Raw genomic sequence first — 13,442 nt, forward strand, 5'->3', positions numbered from 1 at the left:
ATATCTATCCTATTTCAAAACAACAAAGGTGCTTACAAGTCTCAGAGTGGTTTTAGTGGGGAAATGAACACGAAATGCCTCGATTGTATCATCCAACGCCCATGCATTGCCTAACCCACTTTGTTAATTAATCCACTGTGCTCATATTCCAACTGAATAAAACCTTGAGCCAAAGCAATATTACCTTACATCTTAGAAAAGGCACATAGAACACCGGTACAATAGCAACCATCACAGAAGTGTTATGAATAATCAAAACATCATCGATTCAAACACTGGAAATGACATTGATTCAATGCTACTAGTACTAAGCTGAAATAGCAATAATTCTTATAATTTTTGATATTTCAACAAAAAAATGGTCACTATTAGGGAAATAAATATTTTCCTTTGCAAGCATCCTGAGAACTTTTGAGACACTCCCTTCCTAGACACTACTCGTCTTTCACCTGTATATTGTAGTAGGTCCTTCCGACAAAAGTAACAATGCCTGAGTACAAGTTGACCTATTTCAACGTCCGTGGTCGAGCTGAGCTTATAAGGTTGCTGTTTGCCGCCGGTGAAATCGCTTATGAAGATGTTAGGATTGAATGGGACAAGTGGCCAGAACTCAAGCCAAGTAGGTCTATATACAAAGCTACGTATTCATAACGTTACAGTTAAAGCTGTTCTTAAGCACGCATACTAAAAGTGCACGAATCTCAAGACTATTTTCGGTGGTCCTTTAGACTAGTTGTCATCGACCTAAGCAATAAGAATCCTATTTATGGTGGGCACCTGTCTATCAGTGACAGAGGCGTCTATTCTCAAGGTGTTACAGGTTTTTCTTGGCTGCGTCTGGTATGGCGGCCATGTTGAAAGGTGTGCTTCGTAATATACCGGAAGTACAGGTTAAGAAAGTCTGAACTGGTATAGTGGGGAGGGGGGCGAGGAATAAATGCATCGATATATTACACACTACTTAGATCAAGAAAATCACATCGCCCATTGCGTCACACAACTTGTATGTTTGTCTACCTTATAACGTCACCACATAAAGTCAATGATGTTTCTAAATTGCTACTATCATTTGCTATCCAAGGGTAGAGAGTTGACTGCATTAGAGTAGTAGTCAGTATAGAAGTAGAGTAGAGTAGGGTATAATACTTAATAGCGGAGCTCATAGTCTTCCGCCAAGTAGGAACTGTGGTTGGTTATTCTCATCACTCACTCACTCAGTCTCACTCATTCATTCACTCACTCACTCAGTTACACTCATTCATTCACTCACTCACGGCAGTCACATTCATTCAGTCACTCACTCACTTTCTCACTCACTCATTCACACTCCGTCACTAACTCATTCACTCAACCATGTCATGAATCAATCAACCACCATTATCATGTGACAAAATCTTGTTTCAGACACACCAATGGGACAGATACCTACACTGGAAGTTGACGGCCAGGTCATCTGTCAATCTATGGCTATAGCTCGCTTTGTTGCCGGGAAAGCCGGTAAGTTGCAAACAACAAACATATTTTGAAACAAACAAACAAACAAGCAGGCAGACAGACAGACACCAGACAGATAGACAATTGAATGGAAAACATATTAGGCAGACCTCACAAACAAGCAGACAGACAGACAGACAAACAGACAGACAGATAGACAGACAAACATACAGACAGATAGACAATTGAATAGAAAACTTGTTAGGCAGACCTCATCGTGTGATGAACATATCACCATAGACATCGCTCAACTACTAGTACCAAACATGGCTGACATTGATGAATGACCTTACATATGAAAGGTCAAAGGTCACTATTGTTACCTGGTTATCCGATATTGTACTGATACGGCTTCTATCTGCCTGTATTGTACCTGGATATTCCTGCCTCAGTCACTGCTTTATGCACAGGATCTAGGATGAAATGTTTTCTTCAAAATACAGCTTACCGTTTCTATTAAGAACACACAGTTTTTCTTTCGGAATTATGGCACTAAAATTTGAGATCACCATAGGGAGAAAAGTGTATGTGAAAATGCAACAGGATTATGTTATGTTAACGACTGTGTACATATGTATTCTTTATCCGAACGCACTTGCAATTTTCAGGTTTGCTAGGGAAGACCAACATGGACCAGGCTCGGGCAGACATGCTGTTAGATGGAGGTATGGATGTGGGGAAACTGTTCACTGACATGGTGATGGAGAAAGATGCAAGCAAAAAGGTAACTAATTATACTACTGTCGCAAGCGAGAAAAGGGCTCGGCCGGGAAGTCAATATGTTGTTTTTTCACTTTCGGGGATCCCTGCGACAGCTGCGGCTACCGGGCTACTTTGGGGCAAGACAGGGCCTGTAGAAGTTTAGATAAAATCAGCCCGGGATCCAGTTACAAATAGTTGTCGTAGCATAGTTGCGACTGACAACACCAAGAAAGCGCCCTCTTGTTGTTAATTTGGCCAATAGTTCACCCTGTGTTATGATATGTGTATCTATTTTCTTTTCCTGCTCAACAAACGATCGAAACAGGGATTGATTATCCACTCTGAACACTCTAAACGTTCTTGGGGAAACAATTCTATTCCTGCTTTATAATCTAGTACTCCGACACACTGTAATGCGGAGAAAGGTCACAATCCCCTATCATCAGAGATGCTTTTACATGTACTTACAGGCAGAAAAGAAGAAAGAGTTCGGTGAGAAACATCTGCCCCCGTTTCTCGCTCTCTATGAGGGTTTCGCGGGCGACAATGGGCACTTCGTTGGAGACTCGGTAGGGTTCAAACAATACTTTTCAATTCAAACATTCAAAACATTTCCAAAACAGCTGTCTACATAATCATACTAATATACATATATAATTTGACTTGGTTGAATCATAATTCATGGTTTAGATCTATGACTTAGAAAAATACTTATTATAGATAAACTTATACTGTTATTTCTGGCACAAAAGTTTGCGACGGATCAACTCTAGTCTTTGTCAACGAATGGACAAGAAATCCACTGCCTCTGCAACTTATGATCCACTGCTCACGGAGCCACGTGTGCTATCTACATAACGTTACGTCACAGGAGCAGTGGATTGTCCATTCTTTGACAAAGACTGGAGTATATCTGTCGAAAATTTGGTAAGTCCAAATTTTGTGTTGGAAATTACACCTTAACTTTACTCAGAAGGACTAGTACTTCTACCGACATAGATGAACTTTCAAGTTAGGAATATACATTTGTGAAACAATCAAGAAATATATGTTGTTGTCATATTTTTATATATTTTTCTATGTGTGTTAAATCATTACAGTTGACCTGGTCCGACATCGGGTTCTTCAACATGATGGACTTCATCACGGCTGAGTATCCTGGCGCTCTGGACGGGTACTGCAAGCTGAACAAAGTCATTGACAACGTCAAGAGCAACCCTGGCGTGACGAAATGGCTCAAGGAGCGTCCTGTGACGGACCGTTGAAATATCAAGATATGACACACGATCGAAATCCCTTTACTTAAATATTTGTCAATAAATTGTTATTGTCATCAGTTGCACAAAATGGTCAATGATGTTACAAACAGTGTATGCAATGATGGCTAGTTGCTTCAAGTTTCTTCATATCTAAAGTAGCAACATTTCTATAATCAACTACATATTTCTTTTAACTTAATGGCTCAAATGTATTCTTTAACATCTAGAAGATCTACAATTGCGAAGGAAGCAGCTCAATAGATAAGAAAGGCACAGGAAACTACAAAGTCATGATCATGGTTATAATATCATTTTCCAACGAAATAATTCATTGTGACGTTACAATCATTAAATGGCACGAAATACGTTTAATTGTTTCATGAGGTTTACATCATAGTCACCCCAGTATAAACACCCCATTGTTCGTACGATGGTCTGAATTTTGGGGTAAATCATCGGTCGCACGACATTCCCGGGGTTTTAGAACTTTCCTGTTGTCAATTTGTCGTACCACGTATCTGACAAAGGTTTTATATCTATATAAAACATATATTTTCAAAACGTACGGTGTACTACCTGTGTTCCTTTTGAGACTATGAGAATCGTACAACGATGACAACGCACGGCATTTTATTGGGGAGAAAAAACTCACACCTGGCAACCCCTCCAGCAGAATGAAACATTCCTTTCGCCATATGACCTTTCGACCTTTCACCTTGCCAAATGCAGACGACCGCAAACATTGGGCGGCCGCTGCAGCGTAGCGACCTGGTAAGGTACGAAGATTTCATCGGACAAATATCTGCCTCTGCATACAGTACAGCGAAGAGGTTCTCTTCACCATGACAGAAAAGCCCGTGAGCAAAAAGGAGCCCCGGGGTGGAGTATCGGGCCTCTCGGCGCTCTGGCAACAACGCACCGAGGAACACGCCCACCAACAGTCGATCAACCCCTTCTCGGAATGGGAAGACGGACCCTCAACGGGCCCAAAACTCCACCGGGGCGACAAAGGATACGGGCGGCCTGTAGAAGGCTCTAAGACCGAAGCAAGAGGGAAAGCTGCACACTCTCACATCAGCGGAGAAGTTCTCCAAGTCGTGGACGTTATAAACGCTATCGGGTGGCGAGACAGAGATGGGAGAATGTGTGTGAATTTTGGACACTTGTTTGAGGTGTATACGAAGATTTCTAACAAGGTTGTTGGTGTCCTAATGCGTGCAAGAAAGTACGGGTTGGTGGACTTCGAGGGAGAGATGCTCTGGCAGGGGAAAGATAACCACGTCATGATCACAGTACTGCGAGATGTCTGACATAGCTGCACCAGGGATGGTCGGATACAAACAAACCGTATTAGTATATACTTACTCTCCGTAGGGACCGTTATGTGAACATGGCCTGGAGTCATTCCGACAAGGACGTCGACATTTGGGAGCGTGTTGTTGACAATACTGATACCACAAGTGATTTAGATATTACTTTAAATGTTGTAGGTACAAGAAGTGTTCGCGTATACATTCTCCAAACAGATCCTACGGTAGCATAAGATAGTATCAAAACACACTTCTACTAGTTCTAGGCCGAGTGAAGCCGGCCTAGAAGTGTGTTTGGCTACCTACATGGCAAACTTGTACACCTCTTGTCTGACTCACTCCTTAGCCAGTTAAGTTCTATCTATTCTTATGCTATCATAGGATCTGCTTGGAGGTTAGTGTTCGCGGTGATTTTGAGTTCACGATAAACTGTAGTTACGGAACCGGAAACCCAGGCACCGTTACAACGGACAGCCAGTCAGAAACCACCAACAATGCCAGCAACTCAACAAACTGGTGTTACAGACAGAATACTCGCTTTCGACAGTGCTTGGGTGACCAACTGTCAATGATCTACACTCTGGATATGTAGCACTTCTTAATATTAGATACATTCAGTGTTAAAAGATGATGTCTTCAATTTGTGCTTTGTCAGTATTCATGCTTATTGACCGTAACATATCGTATTACTATGCAATGTACTGCACGTAACGCTTAGACAAGAAATAGACGAGAAGACAGACGAAAACTTTTCGCCGTGATTTTTTAGTTCAACTAGATAAAAACTTAGGCGAACATTTCTGTATTTACAGTATATACATGTGTGTCCCTTAGTATTTCTGCTATTTTATTCAGACTGAACATAGTTCTATAGATATGACATGTTGTGGAAATATTTATTGATGAGTGAATGAAGACCTTTATTGTACATAATATACCCAGTGTGTTAAGTACAGATCATAGCAAAAGAATAACACCAGTCGCAATATGTGTACTATTTATTTTAGACTCTCAGACATAGAAAATGTTTGGTCATGATACATTCACCACTGTGCAAAATGACATTTAAGAAAGCCATTGATAGTCAATGATTTCACGTTTTGTTTAAGTGTGGACATTGTACTTAAATTAAGAACATACAAAACGATAGTTAAGGGATAACAGGCACTCCTTATACTAAAGAAATCTGATAAAATCATCACTTAAACAACAACAACAACAACAACAAATAAATACACTACGAACTAACTACCAACAGCTTGTCTCTTGTGTGGTATAACAACAAATTGTGACAAACCATGTCGCTATTTATATGAAGAACTGAGGTTCAAAACATGTTCAACTTGACATATTCAATATGTTATCTTTTACATTAACATCTTTGTACATTAACGATATTATATACAGGTAGCAAGCAAACTGATAGCAAATCTACACAGCTTTGGCCGTCTCTCGATCAGGTGGTATTTGCTGAAACAAAAGAACAAAGAAATAAATGACTAACCTAAACCATAAAAAGCCAAAGTTGCCTATACATCAGAACAAGGGGGTCGACCTCCCTGATCAGAAAAAGAATCGGGCGCCGTCGCCCATCTCCGCTTCAAAACCCTGGGGCCACACATACATTTGTAGGTGCAAGCACTACAGCACTGGGCTAGTCCATTGGTAGTGTAGTATGTTTAGCTTCCATACTCTTTCTCTTAGCAGAAAAACCATATTCAGTAATAGAAATGCAGCTTAAAGAACTGATATGAAATTGATAGTGTGGTCCTTTGTTTTCAGTTAATCAGTTTGTATTCAGTTAATCAATTCAACTAGAAATTGACTAGCCAAACTTACCTAGAAGTATTCTTGTGACACCTGTGACCACCTCTTGGGTGGATCATACGGCCCGAGGTCAACATTAGGCCTAGGTATCCGGAACTGTATCATAATAGAGAAAACAGTATTAGCTCATTATGTTACTTTACAGTCATTCTTCTTATTGAATACGACATTCTGAACGTTGTTACAGTTCATCTAATAACTTTTCTAATGTGAATATGGATTTGATTATTGTTCAAATTTTTAGGGCAAATTAAGTTAGTGAAATGCAAAAAACAAGGCCTCCACCCATGACAAGATGAAAAAATGCTGTAAATTGAGCACAGAATGGTTCATGATTCTGAGTACGCAAGTACAGCGAAATGCATTGTGGGTAATGTGACAAAGATAAATGCCCCTGTGACATAAAGAAAACATCATCTGGACATGTAACCTCTAATGCGTCTAGAGACAAGAACAGCAGAATTAACAAAGGAATTCATGTTTAGACCTTACCTTACTGGGGAAGTTTGGTTCATTGACGTACAGTGGGTTGTACACATCGGATTGGTGATAGAAGGCGGACATGTCGGACATGGGGTAGTTTGCCTCGTGGCTTGTGAGCGCCTCCTGGCGGGCGTTGTTCTTCCAGAAGGAGGTGTTCGCTCTGCTGTAGGCCATCGTGTTCACATTGCTGAGGCTGAAAGTGTACAATTCAATAAATACATGTCAGTTGTACCTTTTTTATTAAGCAAAAGATTCACAAAGGGCAAAGAGAAACAGTTTATATATTTGTGTGCAATTTGTGAAAATGTGATGCTTGTACGAAATATTGCCTAACAGTAAAATATAAGAAATATTAATAAGACCTTTCGCAGATGTCACGCATGTGCGACGACAAGAATTCTAGGTACTATGTCAAAGGTGAAGTCCACTAAAAACAGTCCTTGTCTCGACAATTGTGACATTTGCATAACAATTTCCAGGCGGGCTTTGTTTTCTTTTCTTTCCTGGGGGACTTTGACATATTACACAGAATAAGCTCCATCACAGAGATCAAAACACATGTGCCGCACATGCGTTCTGATCTCTGTGAATGAGCTTATGTGTTCCGCACATTCATTTCTACAAAGTTAACCCCACCCTGTCCTGAGCGGCCACCTGTCCTCAGCAACAATTTTACCTCAGCAACAATTTTAACTTTGACATACTAATCACAGCAATGCTGAATTGCTGACTGTTTGAAAATGTACATACCCTGCCATCGGTGCCGAAGTTCCTCTTCTGCTGTAGCAAACGTAACCTGCCAGCGCCATGATGATGATGACCAGAGCGCCTCCCACCCCTGCTGCCGTCCCGATGACGCTGGTTTGTGACAGGAACGTCTCACACCTGTCTCCGCTGTAGAACCCGGGCGTGTCCGCAACGCACCTGTGGTGGAGAAAACTTCTTTATATATCGCGACCAATAGTTCTTTTTCTTGTATACTGTAAAGTAGCTGCTATGACAACCATTTGAATCACAAACTGCTGGAATCATAAATTGTCTGACACAACAAGTCTGTTCATGGTTCCTACTTCGCATGCGCGGCGAAATGTATTGTGGGTAATATGTCAAAGGTAAAGGCTCCTGACTTGTAAACAGTTCTTGTTTAGATCATGGGGCTTCAACTTTGACATACTACCCACAACGCCTTTTGCTTATCATGCGCAGTTCTAACCATGAGCAGGCTTACAGATGTAAACATTTAAGTAACAAAACACACAGGAAATAGATTGTAAAGTTAGACTGTTAAATGCTAAGGTGTACATTTCAAATGTATTTTGCCATCATGTTACTAAAACACCTTTCAGAATACTAGAACAACTTTCAGAAGATAACACACAACAGGTAACAAGAAAATATTTACCTGCATTTTAGTCCAACGTCTGGAATGACCTCGCACTGCCCGCCATTGTTGCAGTAGTTGTCTGCGCAGACGCACTGAGCACCCCAAACACCGTTGATTTGTGTAGCGTTACAGCTCGCATCTGGTCCACAGCCGGACGGGCAGAAGGCGTCGACTCCCAGACTGCTGATATCTGCATGGTATAAAGCGTTAACAGTTGACATGCCATAACAGAGACGGGAGTTGATACCAACTTCCTGGCACCTTTGACCCGTTGCTGACATCACACTTCCGTTGAGGTAACGTGACACAAATTTGGGTCATTTCAACAAGCTCGTTGGTGATTGCTTATTGTACAGAAATTTCTTTCTATTATGCAAAAACTTACAATGATTGCTTACATCAATCAGAAACAATCTTAAATCAAAACGCACATTATATGTAAATTTTATATCGTTAGTACAATACAATACCACACACTATAAAACCATAAAGAAAGCAAGACACCAATATTGCGTCATTGCGTATATTGTGTCTCATTGTTTCATGGCTAAAGTATAGTTGCTAGATTTTCGACCAACTCCTTGTGCTCGTTTACTCAAAGGTGTAATGAGTATTATCTAAAATTTGGAAAAAAAAGGTGAACCCACACGGCGGTCGGTTGCTAGGGTATTCTTTCCCGTTGCTATGCGCGTTCAACAGAATATCGGGTTACTGGAGGCCTACTTTTGGCTACCCGTAAAATATTTGGAAATAAACAAATCGTTTTGACAAGGAAAATGTTTTCAAAATAAGATTAAATTAGCAATTTTACATACATTGAATGTTGTCGTTTGAATTTAGATAGCTGTTTTGTTTCGATGTTACTAAAAAAGATGATCATTTTCTGTTTTCAGGTAGGCCTTTAATTTGACCAAACTCTTGATAAGATAGGCCGCATGTATCATCGAAAATTCTCGTTTTTTGTATTTTTCGTCATCTATGAGGAAAATAAAACTTTCTGTTTTTGGGATTTTTTAATTTTTGATTTTAAGCAAAATTATAGTCGAAAATATGCGTAAATATGGCATTTTTCGCACTTAATTACCAATAATTCAAAATCGAAGGCATTTTCTAAAAATCCCAAAAACAGAAATCTCGGAAAAATCATGGCGGTCATTTTGAGCCGTCAACGAGTTAATTTGGACTCTTCCTGGTCGCGATCTTAAACGAAGTTTGTAAGCATGTTATGCCGCACGGATAGCGGGAGGGTGTAATTGATACCGGTGTAAACAACACTTACAATATTCAAGGTCACCAACACAAACGTCAGTAGCTTCGTTAAATATCACAGGTCCCAAACAAAGTGATAGCATGGATGTACTGTCCAGAAAATTGTTTATATTAGTGAAAAACTATCTTTTTTGGCTGATTCAAGGTAGTTTGGGAAAAAAAGGCCAGAGAGCAGTGTTTACCGGCAACGACCGCAGATGACCCTAAATAGAACACGGGTTCGGTTCGAATTACGTCAGATGGAATATCGTGGAACAAGGTTCCAATTCGGCTAGACATGGGAGGTTTTGAGCCCGTATTTGACCACCGTGCCATATGACTGTCTTTCGTCTGGCTGCAGTTGAAGGAAATTCTCCAAGCAGAGGTTTCTGTTGCCTGTCTTTTTGCTAAAAGAAATCCAGCTACTACCCTGACCTCTGCTTGGAGAATAAAGGGATATATCTTAAAAGTTTCTCTTACCTTCATAAGTGAGAGGGGAGGCAGAAAACGAATTCTCCTGCACTTTGTAGCTGCCGATGGCGAAGTCCGCACTTTGCGTCTGGTTCTGTGCTACTCGTGTGATGTCATCAGTCGAGGTGGTGGCGTCACTTTCAAAGATGGCGGAAAACCTCACAGTAGTCAAATTACCCGGTCTGTAACACAAATGAGCAATGTATTACATGTATTATACAGCATAACGCGTGGAAAGGACATTTCTATTCAGATTGTATGGTAAGATTACTTCACTTGAAACTTGATAGCAATTGTTCTCTGATCTGGTGTTCATTTACAATAAAGTTTATTTTGAAAGGAAGTACAGAAGCAATTTCACCTTCGGACACTTTTCTCAAAATAATGACAATGTTATTGCAGTACAAGGGAATGTAGATAGCTGTACATAAGAGCCACTATACTTACGGGAATTCCAACACTGCAACAGCTTTGAAACCAGGTAGGGACTCGAAAACTGGCCGCAGCTGTAAAAAGATAGTCAATTTCTATAAATTAGTATGTGGATTTAGATTTCGATCTGCACGTATTAGAATTACATTTAAAACATGAAACGAAAATACGGCAAGCAATTATTTGATACTTTTTCGCACTAAAATTAAAACAGGGTATTAACGGATATCAAGTCGACGGATGTTGCTTTTGAGCTGCAACATTTTAAATAACCCATCCGTGGACTTGATATCCTGTTTTAGAAACAACGGATATTGGTTGGCGCACGGATAATGGTCAATTAGCGCTACATAACATGCTGTATACAGTATCACCAATGTGCTATATACAGACAATATTGGACTCTTATCTAAAAGCTACCCCTGTATCTAATACTTACAGTCAATTATACTAAGTGATGCTAAGGAAGACAAAAACTACTCACCGCATCAATGCATTGTTGTTGTAAGGTCCTATATGTAGCCGATGTTTTGTCGTCTAAATCACTTGGTCTGGTCCCATTGAGAACGATTTCAAAAGCTAAAATCGTTGTAGGTTTACCTGTGTGATAGAACAATGGCAAAGTAAAGGACCCGCCTCAATGAGAACATTCACACTGTTGCCAAATTACTAACGTCTTTAAACTGATTTAAGAAAATTAAAGTATCCATGGTCGTCCTATCCCTAAAGCTTCTCATAATACACTAAAAAGCCAAACAGTAGACAGTATGCTTGTGCCTTTATGACTTAATTGACTTTCTTATGTCTTTTACGTACATTTTGTCTCTTTGTACAGGCTCCATTATATTCGTATGTAAATAGTTCAGATCGATGTATTTCCTCTTCTGTATTTTCTGAATTATGACTGAGCAAATATAACGTCAAAATCCACTACCCCTTTATATGAAATATAGAAATAGAGTACATGTTCATGAACTCACCAGGCCTAGAGACTTGTGTAGTGGTCAATCGTGTGGTCACTGGTCTGGAGGTTCTCTTCGCTGTGGTCATTCCTGGTCCAGTGGTGGTCTCAACCGTCGATGCGTTGTCAGTGGTAACAGCGTCAATCGTCGATGTTGTGACTGTAGCTGCACCAGCAGTAATAGTGACAGTGGTTGGTGCATTTGTGGTTCCTGCCATTGTAGGAGCACTGGATGTTACATCCGCTGTTGTCGCTGGAGTTGTAGCTACACTGGTCGATTGTGTTACTGTACTTGTGGCTGCAACTGGTGATGTTGTTTCACCAGTCGTTGTTGTTACTGGAGAGGTTGATGTACTAGTCTCTGTTGTTACTGGACCTGTAGCTGTACCAGTCACTGCTGTTACTGAAGATGCTGCTGCGCCGTTGGCAGTTGTTGTTGAAGAGGTTGCTGCACCAGTCACTGCTGTTACTGGAGAGGTTGCTGCTACCGGTGTTGTTACTGAACTTGTTGTACCGGTGGTTACTGGACTTGTTGCAGAGCCAGTCACTGTTACTGCGGCAGTAGAAGCTGTACTGCCAGTAGTTACTGCGGCAGTAGAAGCTGTACTGTCGGTTGTTACTGCGGTAGTAGAAGCTGTACTGTCGGTTGTTAATGCGGCTGTAGAAGCTGTACTGTCGGTTGTTACTGTGGCAGTAGAAGCTGTGCTGTCGGTTGTTAATGTGGCTGTAGAAGCTGTGCTGTCGGTTGTTACTGCGGCAGTAGAAGCTGTGCTGTAGGTTGTTACTGCGACGGTAGAAGCTGTGCTGTCTGTTGTTACTGCGGCAGTAGAAGCTGTACTGTCGGTTGTTACTGCGGCAGTAGAAGCTGTACTGTCGGTTGTTACTGCGGCAGTAGAAGCTGTGCTGTCGGTTGTTACTGCGGCAGTAGAAGCTGTACTGTCGGTTGTTACTGCGACGGTAGAAGCTGTGCTGTCGGTTGTTACTGCGGCAATAGAAGCTGTGCTGTCCGTTGTTACTGCGGCAGTAGAAGCTGTGCTGTCGGTTGTTACTGCGACGGTAGAAGCTGTGCTGTCGGTTGTTACTGCGGTAGTAGAAGCTGTGCCGTCGGTTGTTACTGTGGTAGTAGAAGCTGTACTGCCGGTAGTTACTGCGGCAGTAAAAGCTGTGCTGTCGGTTGTTACTGCGGCAGTAGAAGCTGTGCTGTCGATTGTTACTGCGGCAGTAGAAGCTGTGCTGTCGGTTGTTACTGCGACGGTAGAAGCTGTGCTGTCTGTTGTTACTGCGGCAGGAGAAGCTGTACTGTCGGTTGTTACTGCGGCAGCAGAAGCTGTCCTGTCGGTTGTTACTGCGGCAGTAGAAGCTGTACTGTCGGTTGATACTGCGGCAGTAGAAGCTGTACTGTCGGTTGTTACTGTGGCAGTAGAAGCTGTGCTGTCTGTTGTTACTGCGGCAGTAGAAGCTGTGCTGTCGGTTGTTACTGCGACGGTAGAAGCTGTGCTGTCGGTTGTAACTGCGGCAGTAGAAGCTGTGCTGTCGGTTGTTACTGCGGCAGTAGAAGCTGTGCTGTCGGTTGTTACTGCGGCAGTAGAAGCTGTACTGTCGGTTGTTACTGTGGCAGTAGAAGCTGTATTGTCGGTTGTTACTGCGGTAGTAGAAGCTGTATTGTCGGTTGTTACTGCGGCAGTAGAAGCTGTACTGTCGGTTGTTACTGCGGCAGTAGAAGCTGTACTGTCGGTTGATACTGCGGCAGTAGAAGCTGTACTGTCGGTTGTTAATGTGGCAGTAGAAGCTGTACTGTCGGTTGTTACTGCGACAGTAGAAGCTGTGCTGTCGGTTGTTACTGCGGCAGTAGAAGCTGTATTGTCGGTTGT

At 41.6% G+C, this 13,442-nt stretch overlaps 3 protein-coding genes across 3 annotated transcripts in view; 2 read left to right on the forward strand and 1 right to left on the reverse strand.

Moving 5' to 3' along the window:
- Positions 1-139: 139 nt before the first annotated feature.
- LOC118405782 (hematopoietic prostaglandin D synthase-like) lies at positions 140-3,509 on the forward strand. Its single transcript, XM_035805528.1, has 5 exons — positions 140-619; positions 1,405-1,497; positions 2,103-2,218; positions 2,667-2,765; positions 3,297-3,509. Exons 1-5 carry the CDS (start codon positions 487-489, stop codon positions 3,459-3,461), a joined length of 606 nt encoding a protein of 201 aa, XP_035661421.1. The 5' UTR covers positions 140-486; the 3' UTR covers positions 3,462-3,509.
- A 595-nt stretch (positions 3,510-4,104) lies between these two features.
- Positions 4,105-5,583, forward strand: LOC118405783 (actin-binding Rho-activating protein-like). Its single transcript, XM_035805529.1, has one exon. The coding sequence runs from the start codon at positions 4,298-4,300 to the stop codon at positions 4,763-4,765; it is 468 nt and encodes a 155-aa protein (XP_035661422.1). The 5' UTR covers positions 4,105-4,297; the 3' UTR covers positions 4,766-5,583.
- A 100-nt stretch (positions 5,584-5,683) lies between these two features.
- The window catches only part of LOC118405959 (mucin-5AC-like), a 10,933-nt gene continuing 3,174 nt past the window's right edge, over positions 5,684-13,442 (reverse strand). Inside the window, exons 4-12 of the mRNA XM_035805813.1 lie at positions 11,591-13,432; positions 11,095-11,210; positions 10,626-10,684; positions 10,188-10,360; positions 8,478-8,649; positions 7,826-7,999; positions 7,085-7,268; positions 6,605-6,688; positions 5,684-6,235 (exon numbers count right to left, since the gene is read on the reverse strand). Of these exons, the coding sequence (XP_035661706.1) occupies positions 6,605-6,688; positions 7,085-7,268; positions 7,826-7,999; positions 8,478-8,649; positions 10,188-10,360; positions 10,626-10,684; positions 11,095-11,210; positions 11,591-13,432 (2,804 nt within the window). The 3' untranslated portion in view covers positions 5,684-6,235. The remainder of the gene's footprint in view (positions 6,236-6,604; positions 6,689-7,084; positions 7,269-7,825; positions 8,000-8,477; positions 8,650-10,187; positions 10,361-10,625; positions 10,685-11,094; positions 11,211-11,590; positions 13,433-13,442) is intronic.

This window comes from Branchiostoma floridae, chromosome 18 (assembly GCF_000003815.2).
Source record: "Branchiostoma floridae strain S238N-H82 chromosome 18, Bfl_VNyyK, whole genome shotgun sequence".
In the NCBI taxonomy this organism is placed as follows: Eukaryota; Metazoa; Chordata; class Leptocardii; order Amphioxiformes; family Branchiostomatidae; genus Branchiostoma; species Branchiostoma floridae.